Source organism: Paramormyrops kingsleyae, chromosome 19 (assembly GCF_048594095.1).
Source record: "Paramormyrops kingsleyae isolate MSU_618 chromosome 19, PKINGS_0.4, whole genome shotgun sequence".
Taxonomy (NCBI): Eukaryota; Metazoa; Chordata; class Actinopteri; order Osteoglossiformes; family Mormyridae; genus Paramormyrops; species Paramormyrops kingsleyae.
In genome coordinates, this window is record NC_132815.1 from 2,346,108 (window position 1) to 2,369,011 (window position 22,904).

Below are 22,904 nucleotides of genomic sequence, written 5' to 3' on the forward strand. Positions count from 1 at the left end.
ATGTATTAGGCATAATGTTCTATAGGCAGATTCAGAAAAGGCCTCACAAGCTGTTCGGTGCCCCCGGTGGCTGGAACGTAGAAGACATTGTACTGGCGCACGTCCCCGTCGGCCGGCTCCCAGCTCACTCTGAGCGAGTTGATGGTGGGATCGGTGACCTGCAGCTTCTTAACTCCCCCCAAAGGCCCTGGAAGGAGCAGCATTTAAGCCTTTAAGCCCCTGTTAGTAAGCAGCCGCTTACCTCAGAGCAGAGACAGCCGCTATGCCTGGGCAGGGCCTCCAGCCTCGGAGCGGAGGCACCCGCTATGCCTGGGCAGGGCCTCCGGCCTCGGAGCGGAGGCACCCGCTATGCCTGGGCAGCGCCTCCGGCCTCAGAGTGGAGGCAGCCGCTATGCCTGGGCAGGGCCTCTGGCCTCGGAGCGGAGGCACCCACTATGCCTGGGCAGCGCCTCCAGCCTCAGAGTGGAGGCAGCCGCTATGCCTGGGCAGGGCCTCCGGCCTCGGAGCGGAGGCACCCGCTATGCCTGGGCAGCGCCTCCGGCCTCAGAGTGGAGGCAGCCGCTATGCCTGGGCAGGGCCTCCAAAATGGAGGCAGCCACTGCACAGCTCTTCTTACTCCGTTTTGCCACTTAAAATGATGCAAACACACGTTTTTGCCTAAATACAAAGTATGAATGAAAATGAAAGTTAAAGCGATTTAATTCTGCCCACTCACTGGTTCTGCCCTTCTCAGACTGGCGCTTGCCCTCTGTCTCGGGGTAAACGGGCACCACTGAAACGGTATAGAGGGTGTCGGGATGGAGGTTACGCAGCACTGTGCTTGTTGTCCCTCCGGAGATCTGGACCTGCGCATAACACAGAGAACATCGATCAGACACAGAAATGACACGATACTTTCTTTTCCCAACCCCTATAATTACTAGGACCACAAACCCAAGACAGACATCATGACAGGCAGTTTATAAATCTGCATCAACACTACTAGCAAGCCAACTGCAATGACAACTTACTTCAACACCTTTTCCATCCGAATGCAACGTGAAAGGAAGCACAAGAAGTATCAGCAGGACAATACAACATGCATTTTATAAGTATATACTGTGTAGTTATATGAGAACATATTTAACTATGTCAGGTGCAATAATAGGAGGATGAGAAGTATAGATATGTTCTAAAGTTAATGATAACCGAGTTCATATTAATTACATTTTGACCAAGGAATTTGCGTAGCTCAACCAATCAGCTGGGAAGAGGGTGGGGCAACCAATTCTTTTTAACTGTGGATTGCTGGATTATAAATGGCATTATTTTTTAATTGCTACATCACTAGGTAGTATGCATCACACCTAGCTTACCAAGCTAGAAGGCTGCCATTACGCATTTATTTATGCATTTATTCCACCGCATGCTACTGACTGGAGAAGTACAAGTACTTATTCCTTATAAATTGTTCCCTATTGACTTCACTGCATAAAAATGTCACATCCTGTACCGCAGCCACTTTCACTGCATCAAAACGTCACATCCGGTACCGCAGCCACTTTCACTGCATCAAAACGTCACATCCTGCACCGCAGCCACTTTCACTGCATCAAAACGTCACATCCTGCACCGCAGCCACTTTCACTGCATCAAAACGTCGCATCCTGTACCGCAGCCACTATCACTGCATCAAAACGTCACATCCTGTACCGCAGCCACTTTCACTGCATCAAAACGTCACATCCTGCACCGCAGCCACTTTCACTGCATCAAAATGTCACATCCTGCAGCGCAGCCACTTTCACTGCATCAAAACGTCACATCCGGCACCGCAGCCACTTTCACTGCATCAAAACGTCACATCCTGTACCGCAGCCACTATCACTGCATCAAAACGTCACATCCTGCACCGCAGCCACTTTCACTGCATCAAAACGTCACATCCTGCACCGCAGCCACTTTCACTGCATCAAAATGTCACATCCTGCACCGCAGCCTCTTTCACTCAAGGCCACCGACATGAATTTTTCGCACTAGTGTGACGGCACCTGTAGAGAGATGATAATTTTTCAGGTGGCTGTCGGGCCGTATCGTACCATATCTTCCACATCTCCTGGAGTCGGAATGTAAAAGACCTTGTACTCCCGCACGTTTCCCTCGGCCGGCTCCCACCGCACATTGAGGGTGGTGGTGGTGGGGTCCGTGACCTGGAGGTTCTTCACGCCGCCCACAGGCTCTGGGGTGGAGCAGACACTGCATCACTGCACTGGCCGTACCACATGACACTGAGGCCAGACCAGTGCACCGCAACTAATCAATTCAGAGCACTGTGTCATTACCCAATTTTCTGATATAGGCATAAAAGAAGGCAGGGGCAGAGTGAGGTCAAACGGATCTTCGTAATCTTCAGGGATTTGACTGGTTTAGTAGTGAAATTAATTGGGTACTAACCGGAATGTGGGCGTGTATTTTAGCTGCTCTGTTTACGATGCATTTCCTAAAGGCTATGGAATCTCCCACAGTTCAGAAGTCGAACACACCCTCGGCCCAGACGCACAAGCAAGCTAAGCACTTCAGCAGACGCCTGCACTCACTTGTTTTGCCGTTGTCAGACTGGGGCTTTCCTTGTCTGTCGGTGTACACCGGCACCACCGTCACCCTGTAGACCGTGTCTGCTTGGAGGCCACGCAGAACCGTGTATGTCGTACCCCCTGACACCTGCTCCTGTTTACGACGGCGAGATGTTAAACAATTTTTAACCTTTTAAAAAACCTGTTCCACCCAAACCTTATCCATATCTAATCAAACATGCTTGAGCTACCTGGAAAAGTGGCATTTGACATGTTTGTCTGGACTCTGTAGGTAAGGAGGTGGTTGGAGTGGTTCTGGTGTCCTACCATAGACTCGGAACCCCCGGCAGCCGGGACGTAGATGACCCTGTACTGCCGCACGTTCCCTTCTGCTGGCTCCCAGCGCACGTTGAGGGTGCTGATGGTCGGGTCAGTGACCTGCAAATTCTTCACTCCACCAACAGGCCCTAAAATGTTTTTCCTTTTGTTAAACTCCCAACTGCATGAATGGATATAATTATAACCATCAAAAGCACCAAGAATTACAAACTGCAAAGGCGTTCATTAGTGGTACGAATGTTTCGTCTCAACAGATAGCCGTGACTCACTTGTCCTTCCATTGTCTGACTCTGGCTTCCCCTCGCCTACAGGATAGACCGGCACGACTGTAACCCTGTACGGGGTGTCTGACAGGAGGCTCCTTAGGACAGTGCTGGTCGTGCTCCCTGGAACTTGCTCCTGTCCACAGCAAAAGTGAACATCTATGTTATTCTGGTGCAGCCTGTGCCAAGTGAATGATTTCTAAAGAAGGCCAACAAACCAAGAATTCGGTGGTTCTCTCCAAATCTCAAGCTTTGCATCGGTGACAACAGAAAAAGGTTGGCATGTGACCGTGACGTTTCGTCATCTGCATTTATTTATGCAGCGGACACATCAATCGAATGTGACATAAGATTGAGACGGACGGTCAGCAAGTCCCCGGAGCAGCTGGGGATTAAAGGTTTCTCTCAGGGGCCCGACAGCGAAGCCATTCTTCCAACCTCGGGATTTCAACCAGCAACCTTAGATCACTTTAACCCGCTGGACCACACACAACAAGGATTTCGTCATTTTAGGGAAATTACTGACATTTCTGGCACAGACCATACAGGACAAGTTAATTCCAACCACATCGATGAACTGAAAAAAAATCGGAAAAGATTCTTTCCCACTTCAGAGCCAAGCTTTCATGGAGATTGGCTTTTCTGATCCTCCAATGTGATGCTTGTCATGGCCTGTTTGTTGTAAATCAGGCGAAACGTTGCTGCTAAACACAAGGAGACAGTGTAATGATGCAAGCGGTCGATCCCACATTGTTGCATCTCTGCACAGCATTTTCAAAACCGATACCTTCAGGTGTTTTCAGTTTTGTCTAAGTTTGAAATTGGCTTGTGGTGATTGTGGTGTCGCAAGCAGAGGGGACTAACCAAAGCATGAGCCTGTTTGCAGGAAGAGAGAGCCTACACACATGAATGTGCTTCTTGATTAAGATTACGATTGAATTGATGGTTGTATAATTAATCAAAGAAGCAGTATGTTCCAAAATTAAGGTCAAAGGTCAAGTTAAGGTCAAACTACTCAGGAAACCACAGACAGCCCACATTTTTGTTCCTTCCCAGTTGCAGGTACGGAGGCAGCTATAACATGGACTGTCTGCGGATGCCTGAGGACCGGACTGGGAAACATTGTATTAGACTCAGTTACTCAAGCTATAGTAATAGTTTGTCACCGGGCAGCCCAATGCGTCCTCCTTACCGTATTGGTGGCCCCCCCAGCTGCAGGGACATAGGTGACCTTGTACTCCATGACATTCCCTTCAGCTGGTTCCCAGTGCACATCCAGACTGCTGATGGTGGGATTAATAACTCGCAGATTCTTTACTCCACTGAAGGGCTCTGGGAATTTAAAAAAAAGAACAGCATTTGACATACCTGTATGTAAAACTTTATAATAATTCTAATTATTACAATCGATGGAACCTGTATAACTGGATTAACTCCAGGAGTAAAAGTTACCCCAAAAAAAGCACAATATTATATCTTTCTATTTCCACATATGTGTGTCAACAGATGAAAACGACTCACTCGTCCTGCCATTTTCAGACTGTCTCTTCCCATCTCTGGCTGGGTACACAGGCACCACTGACACAGTGTAGGCTGTGTCTGGTTGAAGGTTCTTTAACACTGTGGATGATGTGCTGCCTGAAACTTTCTCCTACAGGAAGAGATTATGGCCAAGAGTGATTGGTGAAGGCAGGGCTATATAGGACGCTAGCGATGGTCTGTGTGAGGATGCTAACGAAGGTCTGTGTGAGGATGCTAATAAAGGTCTGTGAGAGGATGCCAATGAAGGTCTGCGTGAGGATGCTAACGAAGGTCTGTCTGAGGATGCTAACGAAGGTCTGTCTGAGGATGCTAACGAAGGTCTGTCTGAGGATGCTAACGAAGGTCTGCGTGAGGATGCTAATGAAGGTCTGTGTGAGGATGCTAACGAAGGTCTGTGGGAGGATGCTAACGAAGGTCTGTCTGAGGATGCTAACGAAGGTCTGTCTGAGGATGCTAACGAAGGTCTGTGTGAGGATGCTAATGAGGGTCTGTGGGAGGATGCTAATGAGGGTCTGTGGGAGGATGCTAACGAAGGTCTGTGGGAGGATGCTAACGAAGGTCTGTGTGAAGATGCTAATGAAGGTCTGTGTGAGGATGCTAACGAAGGTCTGTGGGAGGATGCTAATGAAGGTCTGTGTGAGGATGCTAACGAAGGTCTGTGTGAGGATGCTAATGAAGGTCTGTGTGAGGATGCTAACGAAGGTCTGTGTGAGGATGCTAATGAAGGTCTGTGTGAGGATGCTAATGAGGGTCTGTGGGAAGATGCTAACGAAGGTCTGTGTGAGGATGCTAACGAAGATCTGTGTGAGGATGCTAATGAAGGTCTGTGTGAGGATGCTAATGAAGGTCTGTGTGAGGATGCTAACAATTCTGGAGAACGGGGGGTTTCAGAGTCGCTGTGCCCATAATTCACGCACCATGTTCTCTCTGCCGCCTGCAGCGGGAACGTAGAACACTTTGTATTCGCGAACAGGTCCGTCTGCAGGATCCCAGCGCACACTAAGGGTGCTGATGCTGGGGTCAAATACCTGCAAGTTCTTTACTCCAGCCAATGGCCCTGCAGAAGAAGCAGTCACATGTCTACCATTGTCCAAATGCAAAGATGTCAGATGAGCCATCAGTCACTAAACACCGTTAACGTTCTCCTGACTCACTTGTCTTTCCATTTTCTGATTGGGCGATGCCCTCCCCCCCTGCATAGACAGGTACCACGGTAACAGTGTACAACATGTCCGGCTGAAGTTTCCTAAGAACTGTAGTGGTTGTGGTTCCGGAAACCTGGTCCTGTGTATGCAAAAAGGGACAAAAATGCATGAATCAAAAGACAATGATGCGCAATCTAATCATTTTGTAAGCATTATATTCAAACACAGTAAGGATGCTACGTCCGCCAAGGTCATAGAAATGTCTTACTACGGCTTCAGAGCCCCCGGCAGCCGGGACGTAGATGATCCTGTACTGCCGCACGTTCCCCTCCGCTGGCTCCCAGCGCACGTTCAGCGTACTCATGGTCGGGTCAGTGACCTGCAGGTTCCTCACGCCTCCCAAGGGTTCTGCCCAAAAAAAGGTCTCAGTCATGCATTTATTACTCAGCCGGTTCTGTGCAAGATGTAAACCAACCTGAAAAAGTCGTTGACTTTATAACATTATGAGCACCTGCATAACCAAACACACACGGGACATGCAATCGTTTGAACTTGTTATCTGGGCTGGATTAGCTATTGATTCCTATAAATACTACAGTGGTCCCTTGACTCACTCGTCTTTCCGTTTTCTGATTGGGCGATGCCCTCCCCCTCTGGATAAACAGGTACCACGGTAACAGTGTACAACGTGTCTGCCTGAAGTTTCCTAAGAACAGTAGATGTTGTGGTTCCGGAAACCTGGTCCTGTGTATGAATAAAGGAACAAAAATGCATGAATCAAATGGCAACGATGGATGATCTAATTCTTTCGTAATCATTATGTTCAAACACAGTAAAGATGGCCGCGTCAATTTGGTCCCGCCGACACGTTCAGTTTTGTTTCGTCTGGACGTCGTTTGAAGGACGTGGCCACCTTAATGATGCTACAGGAAGTGTCTTACCACAGCCTCGGAGCCCCCGGCAGCCGGGACGTAGATGATCCTGTACTGCCGCACGTTCCCCTCCGCTGGCTCCCAGCGCACGTTCAGCGTACTTATGGTCGGGTCAGTGACCTGCAGGTTCCTCACGCCTCCAAAGGGTTCTACCCAAAACGAGGGTCACAGTCATGCATTTATTACTTGGATGATTCGGTGCAAGATGTAAACCAACCTGAAAAGCAAAACTAGAGTAGTGCATGAGTAACATGCAATGGTTTGAAGTTGTTATCTGGGCTGCATTGGCTACCAATCATTATAAATACGACAGTGGTTCCCCTGACTCACTGGTCTTTCCGAGTTCTGTCTGAGCCATGCCCTGCCTCTCCGCGTAGACAGGTACCACAGTAACACTGTATAACGTGTCCGGCTGCAGTTTCCTAAGAACAGTAGATGTTGTGGTTCCAGAAACTTGGTCCTAAAAGGAACAAAAAATGCTTGAATGAAATGGCAATGATATAAAAGAGAACTGAAATGGGTTGGAATGTGTCTTAATTCGAGCAGAAAATGAGTGTAGCCCTTTTCTTAAACACTCAAGGCTAGAGGTCAACAGGAATGGCAAAGGCCGGACTTCCAAAGCGTTGTAAGAGCAGACGGCCGTACCATCATCTCGGCGCCACCTTCAGCCGGCACGTAGCTGATTTTGTATTGCTGCACGTTCCCCTCTGCCGCATCCCAGCGCACGTTCAGCGTCGTTGTGGTCGGGTCGGTCACCTGCAGGTTTTTCACGCCTCCCAGAGATTCTGGGGCAAAAACAGCTACATGTTCAAGGCTGCACATCAGTGCACAGCAAACAAAAACTACATTCATTTCAAATCTGTGGCTTCTTAAACTAAATACAACAACCAATTTACAAAAATAAAAACGTAAGAGCACAACCACACAACTTCAACAATGAAAATGCCAGGCTGAGTGCATTTTAATGTCACATTAAAATTATTTTCATAAACAAATGACGCCCCTTTCCAGAGCTGCAGGGCATTTGTCCTGATAAGTCAACATCCATCAGTGGCATCAAAGAGAGAGACTGCAGGGCACTTACTGGTCTTCCCATTTCCTGAGATGTCCTTGGTCTCCCCTGAAGGGAACACAGCTGCTACTGTGATGGAGTAGAGCGTGTCTGGGATCAGTTTCTGCAGGACCACAGTGTTCTTCTTCGGTCCCACCTGTGTCTGCTCAGAGCAGAAATCCAGCGTTTGTATGTTGTGAAGATGCAATGGGCAACATCTGTCATGTGCCCCCTGGACCAGTGCCAGGTAACCATCAAGTCTCTGGCCTGTCCCTGGCAGCTGGAATCCCGGAGGCTGACAGCCAATCACGATCGGGATTCCCTAACACGTACTTCACGCTATACTTGCAACATGTGATTCATACATGTGCAGACATTATAACACCTTTATATGCTTCCATTTTTCCTATTACTGAGAAATCTGGTTTTCCTTAACTTCAAATCCTTCAAAATAATAAACTACAAACACTGAAAGAAATTGCTTGTGAAAATGCAATTATATTTTGATTGCAGAGTTGATCTTCACCATTCCAGCAATGCGAGTTCAGGCTGGGTGATCCTTCGAAACGCCACAGGCAGAGCATTCTAACTTAATCTCATAATCCAGTAATGCTTCCTCTCTGGTCACAATGGTAATAAGTAACAACTCTCACATGTCCGCCGCCATTTACATTGTCGAAAATGCGCCATGAACACCGTGACTTGATTTCACACTTTTTTCATTTGGTCTAAATAGTTCCTGGGGGATTTTCGTACAAAAAGCCGGGGAATCCAATAATGAAAGAAAGTGCAACGTCTCCAGATTAAGGGGTATTGGTAAAACAGAATGAGGGACGTGCCCTTTGTCCCGTCACAGGATCAAAGGAGACAATACAAAGGATAGTTGCAAAGCCTTTAAAATCATTAACACATTTACAAACCAGTTAGGACAAATTTCTGGCTGATAATAAGTAAAAATCCTTTATATACAGCTACACTATAATATTACATTTAAAAATTCTTCAGACATTCAGACATATTCACAAAGAGCACCCCACTGCAGATTTATCAGCTGTCAGCCGTAGATTAGGCTGCATTAACAGAAGTTCAGAGATGTAATCAGACACATCACAATGACACAGAGTGTCAGAAGAGTTCTGTCACATGAAGGGTCATTTGAGGACATAGCCTAGAGCATCACTGACTGCTGTCACCAAAATCTTTAGCTTTCACAGTATCCCAGCTAATAAATCTGACACTTTATTTGGTTATTAATGTAGTAACAACCACACACATTACAATTTTCAAGTAACCACTCATTTTTCAATTATTACATGATGAATATCTATAAACATATGAGCCACATCCGTTGAATTTTAAATTTATGCCGCTAAATCAAATACTGATTTAGCCACAGTGCCACGGAAATGTATAACTGGAACAACTCTGCAGGATTAATAATCAAGTACTGGAGTGAGACCAGATGGACAGATGGAAAATGGGCTTTTTTTCATGTCATTGAAACACCATTTGCAGTGATGCAGTGGTAACTCACGAAAGAATATGCATGCAAGAATTCTGAATGCAGTGACTGAGCGTATTGTCAGATGCTGCACACAAGCAGCAGACTAACTGCGCACGGGAAGCACTCCCAGGAGATACAGAACTCCAGTCAGCTGGGCACTGCAGGAAGACAGCCAGTGCCTATTGTAGCCTGACTTTCTGGGATGAGGCTTTCCTAGGGGATTTATTGCAGGGCAGACCAGGAAGTGCAGCTGGAGACCAAACTAATTAGCGTCCAGTTATCAAGCTGCAGCTAGAATGTCGTCATGCTGTAAAACGACATTATGCACCACTCTATTCAACTGCAAAAGCAGGGTGCTTTTAAAAAACCTATAAAACCCCATTTTCTGTTAACCGAAGAAATACATTTTAATGGCATTAAAGGTTTAGTAGGAAATACTCTAACTTTAAGCAAAGCCCAAAAAAGTGTTATTTCAAAATTATTTATTGACAAAAAAATCAGTTCTGGCTTAACACTTATGATAATAAAAACTGGTTTTAATACTAACATTTCACCCACTAGTGAAGCCCGTTTCAGCCCCTGGGACGCACCAGTGTATTGCACACGTTTGTGCACACTTACCGTGAGGGTCTTTCCACCAGCAGCAGGAACATAGGTGATCTTGTAGTTCTGCACCTGGCCGGGGGCGGGGTCCCATTTCACCGTCAATGTAGTGGTGGTGGCGTTGAACACTTGCAGGTTACGTGGCGGTCCAGACGGTACTGGGGAAACACACCCAGTGAGTCAAAAACCAAGATCATACATGCAAAGAATGCAAAGCCGGCAACACTATCAACGGCAACAGCACTGTGGTACAGAAACAACAGAGCGAATATGATCTTTCAGGATTAGAAGATAACCTCATTTGTGGGGTCTATCAAAGCGCACAAACTCTGCTTGGCATTGTACATATGCAGTGATGATGCCGCAGCATGTCTGCTATTCACGCAGTGAGAAGCCTCTCATGTGACCCTCCCTGTCTCTCTTCATCGACTCCCTATACCAGGATTCCCTTAATTCTTTGTGGGCCAGAATCCAACACTGTCCACAGGTTCCCATGCTCAAACACACCTTAATCAGCAAATTATACGTTTTAGTAGGTGTGTCTGAACAGGGAAATTTGCAAACTGTGTCACAAACTGGCCCTACAGGACCAGAATTGGGGGACCGTGCCCTGTAGGGACTCGCATGAAGTTTGAGACCTTGGTGCTGGCCTTCAGGTCCTTGATAAACAGGCATCAATCTCCATCAAGGGCCCCTTAAGACCTACATCCTACATCTTACCCTCTATGGTCAGCAAATCAACACCGCTTGGAGCTCTCACTACCACGTGAGAAGTGCTACTCCAAAAGCTGGGTGGATCCCAGATGATCTCAGAATGATCTTCTGAACCACGTCCATTCAGATCCCTACTCCACTTTCAGCAAACATCTAAAGACCCATCTGTTCCAGGAAATCCTCTACCGGCTCGGTAACACTCTATGCTCCCTGACCAGGAAATCCTGTACCGGCCCGGTAATACTCTATGCTCCCTGACCAGGAAATCCTGTACCGGCCTGGTAACACTCTATGCTCCCTGACCAGGAAATCCTCTACCGGCCTGGTAACACTCTATGCTCCCTGACCAGGAAATCCTCTACCGGCCTGGTAACACTCTATGCTCCCTGAGCAGGAAATCCTCTACCGGCCTGGTAACACTCTATGCTCCCTGACCAGGAAATCCTCTACCGGCCCGGTAATACTCTATGCTCCCTGACCAGGAAATCCTGTACCGGCCTGGTAACACTCTATGCTCCCTGAGCAGGAAATCCTCTACCGGCCTGGTAACACTCTATGCTCCCTGAGCAGGAAATCCTCTACCGGCCTGGTAACACTATATGCTCCTTGAGCAGGAAATCCTCTACCGGCCTGGTAACACTCTATGCTCCCTGACCAGGAAATCCTTTACCGGCCTGGTAACACTCTATGCTCCCTGACCAGGAAATCCTCTACCGGCCTGGTAACACTCTATGCTCCCTGACCAGGAAATCCTCTACCGGCCTGGTAGCACTCTATGCTCCCTGAGCAGGAAATCTTCTACCGGCCTGGTAACATTCTATGCTCCCTGAGCAGGAAATCCTCTACCGGCCTGGTAACACTCTATGCTCCCTGAGCAGGAAATCCTCTACCGGCCTGGTAACACTCTATGCTCCCTGAGCAGGAAATCCTCTACCGGCCTGGTAACAATCTATGCTCACTGTCCAGGAAATCCTCTACCGGCCTGGTAACACTCTATGCTCCCTGAGTAGGAAATCCTCTACCGGCCTGGTAGCACTCTATGCTCCCTGAGCAGGAAATCCTCTACCGGCCCGGTAGCACTCTATGCTCCCTGAGCAGGAAATCCTGTACCGGCCTGGTAACACTCTATGCTCCCTGAGCAGGAAATCCTCTACCGGCCTGGTAACACTCTATGCTCCCTGAACAGGAAATCCTCTACCGGCCTGGTAACACTCTATGCTCCCTGAGCAGGAAATCCTCTACCGGCCTGGTAACACTCTATGCTCCCTGAGCAGGAAATCCTCTACCGGCCTGGTAACACTCTATGCTCCCTGAGCAGGAAATCCTCTACCGGCCTGGTAACAATCTATGCTCACTGTCCAGGAAATCCTCTCCCGGCCTGGTAACACTCTATGCTCCCTGAGTAGGAAATCCTCTACCGGCCTGGTAACACTCTATGCTCCCTGACCAGGAAATCCTCTACCGGCCTGGTAGCACTCTATGCTCCCTGAGCAGGAAATCCTGTACCGGCCAGGTAACACTCTATGCTCCCTGAGCAGGAAATCCTCTACCGGCCTGGTAACACTCTATGCTCCCTGAGCAGGAAATCCTCTACCGGCCTGGTAACACTCTATGCTCCCTGAGCAGGAAATCCTCTACCAGCCTGGTAACAATCTATGCTCACTGTCCAGGAAATCCTCTACCGGCCTGGTAACACTCTTTGCTCTCTGAGCAGGAAATCCTCTACCGGCCTGGTAACACTCTATGCTCCCTGAGCAGGAAATCCTCTACCGGCCCGGTAACACTCTATGCTCCCTGAGCAGGAAATCCTCTACCGGCCTGGTAACACTCTATGCTCCCTGACCAGGAAATCCTGTACCGGCCCGGTAATACTCTATGCTCCCTGACCAGGAAATCCTGTACCGGCCTGGTAACACTCTATGCTCCCTGACCAGGAAATCCTCTACCGGCCTGGTAACACTCTATGCTCCCTGAGCAGGAAATCCTCTACCGGCCTGGTAACACTCTATGCTCCCTGAGCAGGAAATCCTCTACCGGCCTGGTAACACTCTATGCTCCCTGACCAGGAAATCCTTTACCGGCCTGGTAACACTCTATGCTCCCTGACCAGGAAATCCTCTACCGGCCTGGTAACACTCTATGCTCCCTGACCAGGAAATCCTCTACCGGCCTGGTAGCACTCTATGCTCCCTGAGCAGGAAATCTTCTACCGGCCTGGTAACACTCTATGCTCCCTGAGCAGGAAATCCTCTACCGGCCTGGTAACACTCTATGCTCCCTGAGCAGGAAATCCTCTACCGGCCTGGTAACACTCTATGCTCCCTGAGCAGGAAATCCTCTACCGGCCTGGTAACAATCTATGCTCACTGTCCAGGAAATCCTCTACCGGCCTGGTAACACTCTATGCTCCCTGAGTAGGAAATCCTCTACCGGCCTGGTAACACTCTATGCTCCCTGACCAGGAAATCCTCTACCGGCCTGGTAGCACTCTATGCTCCCTGAGCAGGAAATCCTGTACCGGCCTGGTAACACTCTATGCTCCCTGAGCAGGAAATCCTCTACCGGCCTGGTAACACTCTATGCTCCCTGAACAGGAAATCCTCTACCGGCCTGGTAACACTCTATGCTCCCTGAGCAGGAAATCCTCTACCGGCCTGGTAACACTCTATGCTCCCTGAGCAGGAAATCCTCTACCGGCCTGGTAACACTCTATGCTCCCTGAGCAGGAAATCCTCTACCGGCCTGGTAACAATCTATGCTCACTGTCCAGGAAATCCTCTCCCGGCCTGGTAACACTCTATGCTCCCTGAGTAGGAAATCCTCTACCGGCCTGGTAACACTCTATGCTCCCTGACCAGGAAATCCTCTACCGGCCTGGTAGCACTCTATGCTCCCTGAGCAGGAAATCCTGTACCGGCCTGGTAACACTCTATGCTCCCTGAGCAGGAAATCCTCTACCGGCCTGGTAACACTCTATGCTCCCTGAGCAGGAAATCCTCTACCGGCCTGGTAACACTCTATGCTCCCTGAGCAGGAAATCCTCTACCAGCCTGGTAACAATCTATGCTCACTGTCCAGGAAATCCTCTACCGGCCTGGTAACACTCTATGCTCCCTGAGTAGGAAATCCTCTACCGGCCTGGTAGCACTCTATGCTCCCTGAGCAGGAAATCCTCTACCGGCCCGGTAGCACTCTATGCTCCCTGAGCAGGAAATCCTGTACCGGCCTGGTAACACTCTATGCTCCCTGAGCAGGAAATCCTCTACCGGCCTGGTAACACTCTATGCTCCCTGAACAGGAAATCCTCTACCGGCCTGGTAACACTCTATGCTCCCTGAGCAGGAAATCCTCTACCGGCCTGGTAACACTCTATGCTCCCTGAGCAGGAAATCCTCTACCGGCCTGGTAACACTCTATGCTCCCTGAGCAGGAAATCCTCTACCGGCCTGGTAACAATCTATGCTCACTGTCCAGGAAATCCTCTCCCGGCCTGGTAACACTCTATGCTCCCTGAGTAGGAAATCCTCTACCGGCCTGGTAACACTCTATGCTCCCTGACCAGGAAATCCTCTACCGGCCTGGTAGCACTCTATGCTCCCTGAGCAGGAAATCCTGTACCGGCCAGGTAACACTCTATGCTCCCTGAGCAGGAAATCCTCTACCGGCCTGGTAACACTCTATGCTCCCTGAGCAGGAAATCCTCTACCGGCCTGGTAACACTCTATGCTCCCTGAGCAGGAAATCCTCTACCAGCCTGGTAACAATCTATGCTCACTGTCCAGGAAATCCTCTACCGGCCTGGTAACACTCTTTGCTCTCTGAGCAGGAAATCCTCTACCGGCCTGGTAACACTCTATGCTCCCTGAGCAGGAAATCCTCTACCGGCCCGGTAACACTCTATGCTCCCTGAGCAGGAAATCCTCTACCGGCCTGGTAACACTCTATGCTCCCTGACCAGGAAATCCTGTACCGGCCCGGTAATACTCTATGCTCCCTGACCAGGAAATCCTGTACCGGCCTGGTAACACTCTATGCTCCCTGACCAGGAAATCCTCTACCGGCCTGGTAACACTCTATGCTCCCTGAGCAGGAAATCCTCTACCGGCCTGGTAACACTCTATGCTCCCTGAGCAGGAAATCCTCTACCGGCCTGGTAACACTCTATGCTCCCTGACCAGGAAATCCTTTACCGGCCTGGTAACACTCTATGCTCCCTGACCAGGAAATCCTCTACCGGCCTGGTAACACTCTATGCTCCCTGACCAGGAAATCCTCTACCGGCCTGGTAGCACTCTATGCTCCCTGAGCAGGAAATCTTCTACCGGCCTGGTAACACTCTATGCTCCCTGAGCAGGAAATCCTCTACCGGCCTGGTAACACTCTATGCTCCCTGAGCAGGAAATCCTCTACCGGCCTGGTAACACTCTATGCTCCCTGAGCAGGAAATCCTCTACCGGCCTGGTAACAATCTATGCTCACTGTCCAGGAAATCCTCTACCGGCCTGGTAACACTCTATGCTCCCTGAGTAGGAAATCCTCTACCGGCCTGGTAACACTCTATGCTCCCTGACCAGGAAATCCTCTACCGGCCTGGTAGCACTCTATGCTCCCTGAGCAGGAAATCCTGTACCGGCCTGGTAACACTCTATGCTCCCTGAGCAGGAAATCCTCTACCGGCCTGGTAACACTCTATGCTCCCTGAACAGGAAATCCTCTACCGGCCTGGTAACACTCTATGCTCCCTGAGCAGGAAATCCTCTACCGGCCTGGTAACACTCTATGCTCCCTGAGCAGGAAATCCTCTACCGGCCTGGTAACACTCTATGCTCCCTGAGCAGGAAATCCTCTACCGGCCTGGTAACAATCTATGCTCACTGTCCAGGAAATCCTCTCCCGGCCTGGTAACACTCTATGCTCCCTGAGTAGGAAATCCTCTACCGGCCTGGTAACACTCTATGCTCCCTGACCAGGAAATCCTCTACCGGCCTGGTAGCACTCTATGCTCCCTGAGCAGGAAATCCTGTACCGGCCTGGTAACACTCTATGCTCCCTGAGCAGGAAATCCTCTACCGGCCTGGTAACACTCTATGCTCCCTGAGCAGGAAATCCTCTACCGGCCTGGTAACACTCTATGCTCCCTGAGCAGGAAATCCTCTACCAGCCTGGTAACAATCTATGCTCACTGTCCAGGAAATCCTCTACCAGCCTGGTAACACTCTATGCTCCCTGAGCAGGAAATCCTCTACCGGCCTGGTAGCACTCTATGCTCCCTGACCAGGAAATCTTCTACCGACCTGGTAACACTCTATGCTCCCTGAGCAGGAAATCCTCTACCGGCCTGGTAACACTCTATGCTCCCTGAGCAGGAAATCTTCTACCGACCTGGTAACACTCTATGCTCCCTGAGCAGGAAATCCTCTACCGGCCTGGTAACACTCTATGCTCTCTGAGCAGGAAATCCTCTACCGGCCTGGTAACACTCTATGCTCTCTGAGCAGGAAATCCTCTACCGGCCCGGTAACACTCTATGCTCCCTGAGCAGGAAATCTTCTATCGGCCTGTTAACACTCTATGCTCCCTGAGCAGGAAATCCTCTACCGGCCTGGTAACACTCTATGCTCCCTGACCAGGAAACCCTCTACTGGCCTGGTAACACTCTATGCTCCCTGAGCAGGAAACCTTCTACCGGCCTGGTAACACTCTTTGCTCCCTGACCAGGAAATCCTCTACCGGCCTGGTAGCACTCTATGCTCCCTGAGCAGGAAATCCTCTACCGGCCTGGTAACACTCTATGCTCCCTGAGCAGGAAATCCTCTACCAGCCTGGTAACACTATATGCTCCCTGACCAGGAAATCCTCTACCGGCCTGGTAACACTCTATGCTCCCTGAGCAGGAAATCCTCTACCGGCCTGGTAACAATCTATGCTCACTGTCCAGGAAATCCTCTACCGGCCTGGTAACACTCTATGCTCCCTGAGCAGGAAATCCTCTACCGGCCTGGTAACACTCTATGCTCCCTGAGCAGGAAATCCTCTACCAGCCTGGTAACAATCTATGCTCACTGTCCAGGAAATCCTCTACCGGCCTGGTAACACTCTATGCTCCCTGAGCAGGAAATCCTCTACCGGCCTGGTAACACTATATGCTCCCTGAGCAGGAAATCCTCTACCGGCCTGGTAACACTCTATGCTCCCTGAGCAGGAAATCCTCTACCGGCCTGGTAACACTCTATGCTCCCTGACCAGGAAATCCTCTACCGGCCTGGTAGCACTCTATGCTCCCTGACCAGGAAATCTTCTACCGACCTGGTAACACTCTATGCTCCCTGAGCAGGAAATCCTCTACCGGCCTGGTAACACTCTTTGCTCTCTGAGCAGGAAATCCTCTACCGGCCTGGTAACACTCTATGCTCTCTGAGCAGGAAATCCTCTACCGGCCCGGTAACACTCTATGCTCCCTGAGCAGGAAATCTTCTATCGGCCTGTTAACACTCTATGCTCCCTGAGCAGGAAACCCTCTACTGGCCTGGTAACACTCTATGCTCCCTGAGCAGGAAACCCTCTACCGGCCTGGTAACACTCTATGCTCCCTGACCAGGAAATCCTGTACCGGCCTGGTAACATAGAATATCTGCCTTATTAGGTTCTTGCTTTCTTTGGTAGATGCCGAGTATCTCCTGCTCCAATCCTGCTTACACTCGTACCCGGCTTTCACTGGAAGCTCAGCCTGGCTGCACTAACGGCCAGTCGCCTCCTCAACAGCATGTATGTTTGCAATGTGCCATTTGCCTCACTTCTACTTTGCTTTGAACAAATGCGTCTGTTGAATAAAAATGAATGTAAATGTAAAATGTAAATTCAGCACACAAGTTCTGTTAAGTCTTTATGCTATACAGAATACTATAGTGCAGAGGAGTGGCGTCACACCTGTGCGCTGGCTTCCCATGAGGTCCTCGCTCTCAGACTCGTCGGGGTAGATGGCCGTGATGGTGACGTCATAGAGGGTGTCAGGGTCCAGGTTCTCCAAGAGCTGGGTTGTTTCATCGCTGTTCAGGATGACCTGGGGAGAGAGGAGGAGCGAGCCCCTTAGTTCATGCCACGCCTCCAGCGCAGAACAGGAAGTTTCTGATGAGCGCACACGGCACCCAGTGGATAGGGGGCGCTCACGTATTGGATGTCCGTGCTACCCTTCTTGACCCAGCCCATTCGGTAGAGAGCCACGTCTGGGGCACCGTGCTCCCACGTCACCCTGAAGCTCGTCTGAGTCACCTCCGAGAACCGCAGGTTCTTCGGGGCGGGGACCACATCTGCGCGAACAGACAGGGGAGAGAGAAGAAACGTGTTAAAAAGCTGGCCGAGCGCAGTGAACACGTGCTAATTAGCCTGACTGAGAACAGGGCCCAGCAAACACACAGTAGGGGGAAACCTGCCGTGTAAGCAACAGCTGCATCCGGACCAGAACTTGGGTGATCGCAAAACGACCTACAGCACTGTTTGTGCAGAATGTGCATAAACATGGGGAGGGCAGATTGTGTGAGAAATCACAGTGGGGGGAGAAAGAAAGCCCAGTTCTGTGAAGAGGGAATTAGGGACAGTGGCTTTGGCAGCCGAGGCAGAGCCGTTGCGAACGTTCATTGCTTGATTCTGTCCAGAGGCCCAAATCACAGGCCCTGAGCGAATGTTTCCACCCAGCGCGCCACCAAGGACCAGAGCGTACGTCACGTGGCTGAGCCGACATGCCCAGGCGGGCAGGCCCAGCTGCCATCTTCCCTTACCTGTGATGGCTTGTCCAATCATCGGGCTGCCCGTACCCACATCGTAAACCGGAGTCACGGCAACGTCATACTCCGTCTGGGAGATGAGATTCTCCAGATCGCTTCTGGTCACATGACCCCCAACCTCAACCTATACGCAAAACCACAGATAAGGACAATATTTCAGTTCAAATTTACCATAGTACTAATATTTATAAAACCAGACACATTAATCATTATTCAGTTTGTGACTTGGCAAGGTAAAACTTTAAAGTACACAATTAAATTTTGGAATAAAAAGCCAACCTGCGTATTTCACATTTCAGTGCTGGGCTTGATTTATTATATTTGGTTTTGTTTTCTGTTACTATAGCAAAAATGGACACACTGGGAGGAAACTCTTGGAAATTGTTTCATTTTTATAAGAGGATGTGTTCCCCATTTTTGATTTACCCTTTAAACAAAAACACGCTCCGTAAAATTCATCTGTGAAGTGCGTGAACAATCCTTAACAAATCTGGAAGCTTTTTAGGTATTTGTAAATCCAGGAAAAATCCAGCACTGACGGGAAAAACAAAACAAAAAACAAAACAAAATAGCAGTTCCTGTATCTAAAGAAAAATGACACAAAGTCTCTGTAAAAATTGTCCCATCCATGTATAAATTGTAATGCTTTTTACATGGATACCTGTGTCCCTTCAGTCATTTATCCAGCACAGAGGTGTGTATCATCCAAAATGGGTCAGTGGCATCTCAGTGAACTTTCTGTGCCTCAAAGGTCTACATTAAACAGAAATCCATACTGGCTGCTTCAGACACATAATCCGTCTGTCTTCATCAATAAGTAAATGTTGCCGATGTGAAAAATCCACCCAAGGCATCTTTAGGTTGGAAATCCTTTGTTTCCCAGAACATTTTCTCAAACAGAATTTTGTTTTTTTCGTGGGTTAAGGACGGGCGCATCCAATGGCACCCTCCTCTGCAAAGACGCGCTTTCAGGTGATCACACTGACACATACCGGGAAGCGCGGCGTTGAGGATGGGAGCCCTGCGGCCTACCTCCTTGGCCTCGCCTTCTTCCGGCTTGTAGGTGATGATGTACTTGGTCACCCTTCCTGGAGCAGCGTCCCAGTCCAGCTTCATGGTGCTATGGGTGACATCGGTGATCCTCAGGTTCCCTGCGGCCGGATAAGGCACTGTGCGCCGATGGGGAGGCGGAAAGAGAGACACACACAAGCCGCTTGAGGATGGGAAGGTGCTGTGGCACTCACTGCGGGCACTCACTGCGGGCACTCACTGCGGGCACTCACTGCGGGTACTCACTGTGGGACCTGAGCAGCAGTCAGTATCACATGCACAACATACTGTATATAACTACAATATAACACAAAATTTCCCATGTCTTCTTCCCATGTGCGCCATATACATTATTATTATTATTATTATTATTATTATTATTATTATTACTATTATTATTTTTATTCTTGTTGTTGTTTATTATTGTTGTAGTTATGCATTTTATGTATATAACTTCCTACTTATACGTAGTATCCCATTTACATGCTCATAGCTGCCTTTGGACTGGTGAACTGAATTAGGGCGGATATATAAAGTGGCTACACTGTAAAACCAATGTAACATCTTTGCAGTGAATGCATTTGGTCTTACTGTCTATTCACCATTTGTTGGAGCAAATTGTATTTTTCGCAGAATGCAGCTGAATAGCACTGTATAAAAGTGCAAAAGGCTTTCTAAACTGTTTCTGTTAAATATTATAGACAGGTGAACAGTCATTCACATCCAAATTATTACAGCTACAGCTGGGAACCGTTTCCCTCACAAAAACAATTTGTTTTGAGAGGGTCTTTGCACCTGAACGGTGTTTTCTTAAAGTGAGAATGGCCATAAAAACTGTTAAAAATGACGTGGACCCTCTGTAATGAGACCGGCCGGAAGGCAGCACGGAGAGACTGAAGCCAGACACGAAGACAAGCGGGACCTGTGTTTGTTACTGTCTGCATAAACTCCCTCCTTCTCGCCTCAAAGATGCCGTACCACTTAAGTGTCCTTTCAAAGAGAAGATTTCAAGGTTTACTTGATGTTAATTAATAAAACTCTGAAAGGAAATGGGATTAAACAGAATGTAAACAAAGTGCGAGGGGTAAACAGTGGAGCACTCACACGTGGTTTCAGTGCCTTTCAGCGGCTCGCTGCTGTCCTCGCCGAACACGGAGTAAACATTGACGATATATTCCGTCAGGGCGTTCAGGCCCTCCAGGACCACAGTGCTGACCGTCCCGTCTACAAAGACCTGCGGGAACAGCACCAGAGCACGTTGCGGAGAGGGATGCAGCGGACAAGTGCAGGCTGGTTTAGGAATGGCCTGCAACTGGATTTGCGCAACTCACATATTGTCATGCACCCTAAAGTCAAAGCACAGTTGCATAATTATATAATTCAGCAAGGCAATAAATTAAAAGAAAGGCTGTAGAATCCCTGTACCTCAGACCCACCTACACACATATTTCATCCAGTGGAAACTCTGTTCCAGTGCTTCTGTTCTTCAAGTCTAGTTTACGCAAAAATATTTTGCCAAAAAGGGAAACCGCATCAAGAGGCAGTGGCCGAACATGAAAGCTTCTCAAAAGGAGGTGGGTAGATGCCACCTGTATGTGTGTGTGTGTGTGTGAGCGGGTTTACCTATCCTTATGGGGACACAATGTCCCCACAACGTGATAAATATCCAGTTTTTTTCCCTTATGGGGACCGGTTTCCTGGTCCCCATAAGGGAAAACTCTATTTTATAAAAATCAGTGACTGCTATGAAAAAACTAAAAATGTAAAAACTCTTGTATTTTGTTTGGTTACTTATGGTTATGGTTAGGGCAGGGTGGGGGTTAAGGTTGTCATAGTTAGCGTTAGCATTTTTCCGATTGAAATGATTGAGCAGTCCCCATAAGGATATGTTTACCCTACATGTGTGTGTGTGTGTGTGTGTCACGATACCATAATTTCAAACTTTTCAAATTTAACAAACATCTGTAACTATAATAAAAAAAAACTACAAATGCCAAAAGTCTTTATTGTCTTTGGTTACTTACGGTTAAGGTTAGGGCTGGGTAAGGAACAGGGCCGTCTTAGTTAGGATTAGTTACACCCGTAGAAATGAATGGGGAATCCCCAAAATGATAGGAATACATGAAGTGTGTGTCGGTGTGTGTGGGAGAGGTGACACTAACTCCATCTTAGCCCAAGCGAGGACCAAAATAACCCACAGAGAACCCACTGAGGCTGACTTGGGCCAAACCAGGCTGACGTCAAACTAATGGTATGACTAGAGAAGATGTTGTCATAGGAGTGTCATAGGTCTGCTTGACCATTTATTCAACTCAAAATGTCTTTTCCATACAATACAAGTCAACCTGGTCACTTATAAGGACACGAGACACTGGATAGGAAGAGCAACGCTGAGGGAGTGGAAGCCCCAGCGGAGCAGCTGAGGAGCAGAAGGGAACAGCTCACCTGCTCAGGGACTCCTCCAGTCACTGCCACATACTCCACTCGGTATTTCTCCACAGGGCCAGCGGGTCCAGTCCAGGTGACGCGGAAGGAGTGGTGTGTCACCTCCGAGGTCACCAGGTCAGTGGGTGCATCTGGGGCTGCTGAAGCTGTGAGTCGTGGAAAAAAATAAAAATAAAAGGTTGTTCTGGATAATCACTGAGGCCCAGAACTGCTCTTCCAGTATGATAAGACAGTTACCTTCATATTCACTCAATTTCATTGAAAGATGAGCTTAAAGTAATGTTTTTTCCACCTTGCATGATGTTATTCAGAAAACACCACCTTATCATCATTATTGGGAACAAAGTGACTGGCTTCAGATACTTTCCACAGTCTCTGCTTCCTTCATTTGCCTTCTATGAGAGCCAAGTCACTGCGCCAAACTACCTCATCCCCTGCTGTTGTTTAAGATTTTGTTTGCGATGCTTTGGACATTTTAAATTGACAACCGTTTTAAAGCCACACACTCATCCCCCTGTCTAGCTGAGCAATGTGTCTCACTTTAGCTGGTCTCACTTTAGCTGGTCTCACTTTAGCCGATCTCACTTTTAGCTGATCTCACTGTTGCTTTTCATTGGGCGATAAGAAGAAAACGCCAACTAAGGCCTGTCCAATCGAAATATCTGCAGGGTATCAAGCTAGTACATGCTACTGTGGCTGCCAGTGCGGCACTAAAACGTCATAAATCTGTGAGACGGGATGGGGGTAGATCAGGACAGTGAGGACAACATGGCCCAAGAAAGAGGAAGATTTCACGGCAGCAGCTTCACCTCCGCCCTTCACGCTGTTGCAGAGGTTGACGGTGAGGTCATCCACAATGTCAAGCAGGAAGGAGAAGTCGTTCACATTGTACATGTGGATCTCATCTGGGTCTGAGGCGATGGACCTCAGTTCATTCTCATCAGCATTCTTAACACCTACAACCCACAACAATATTAATTGTA

The 22,904-nt window shown here is 48.6% G+C and overlaps 1 protein-coding gene across 3 annotated transcripts in view; it reads right to left on the reverse strand.

The window, feature by feature from the left end:
* Positions 1 to 22,904, reverse strand: part of LOC111834491 (collagen alpha-1(XII) chain-like) — a 78,223-nt gene that overhangs the window by 30,010 nt on the left and 25,309 nt on the right. For all 3 annotated transcript variants that reach the window (XM_023793835.2, XM_023793836.2, XM_072702836.1), the window contains exons 20-43: positions 22,731 to 22,877; positions 21,922 to 22,067; positions 20,581 to 20,710; positions 19,459 to 19,595; positions 18,421 to 18,550; positions 17,813 to 17,952; positions 17,573 to 17,705; positions 9,950 to 10,089; positions 7,858 to 7,987; positions 7,419 to 7,558; positions 7,104 to 7,233; positions 6,783 to 6,922; positions 6,456 to 6,585; positions 6,110 to 6,249; positions 5,851 to 5,980; positions 5,614 to 5,753; positions 4,676 to 4,805; positions 4,347 to 4,486; positions 3,161 to 3,290; positions 2,880 to 3,019; positions 2,577 to 2,706; positions 2,079 to 2,218; positions 716 to 845; positions 48 to 187 (exon numbers count right to left, since the gene is read on the reverse strand). In XM_023793835.2, coding sequence (XP_023649603.2) covers positions 48 to 187; positions 716 to 845; positions 2,079 to 2,218; positions 2,577 to 2,706; positions 2,880 to 3,019; positions 3,161 to 3,290; positions 4,347 to 4,486; positions 4,676 to 4,805; positions 5,614 to 5,753; positions 5,851 to 5,980; positions 6,110 to 6,249; positions 6,456 to 6,585; positions 6,783 to 6,922; positions 7,104 to 7,233; positions 7,419 to 7,558; positions 7,858 to 7,987; positions 9,950 to 10,089; positions 17,573 to 17,705; positions 17,813 to 17,952; positions 18,421 to 18,550; positions 19,459 to 19,595; positions 20,581 to 20,710; positions 21,922 to 22,067; positions 22,731 to 22,877 — 3,263 coding nt within the window. The remainder of the gene's footprint in view (positions 1 to 47; positions 188 to 715; positions 846 to 2,078; positions 2,219 to 2,576; positions 2,707 to 2,879; positions 3,020 to 3,160; positions 3,291 to 4,346; positions 4,487 to 4,675; positions 4,806 to 5,613; positions 5,754 to 5,850; positions 5,981 to 6,109; positions 6,250 to 6,455; positions 6,586 to 6,782; positions 6,923 to 7,103; positions 7,234 to 7,418; positions 7,559 to 7,857; positions 7,988 to 9,949; positions 10,090 to 17,572; positions 17,706 to 17,812; positions 17,953 to 18,420; positions 18,551 to 19,458; positions 19,596 to 20,580; positions 20,711 to 21,921; positions 22,068 to 22,730; positions 22,878 to 22,904) is intronic.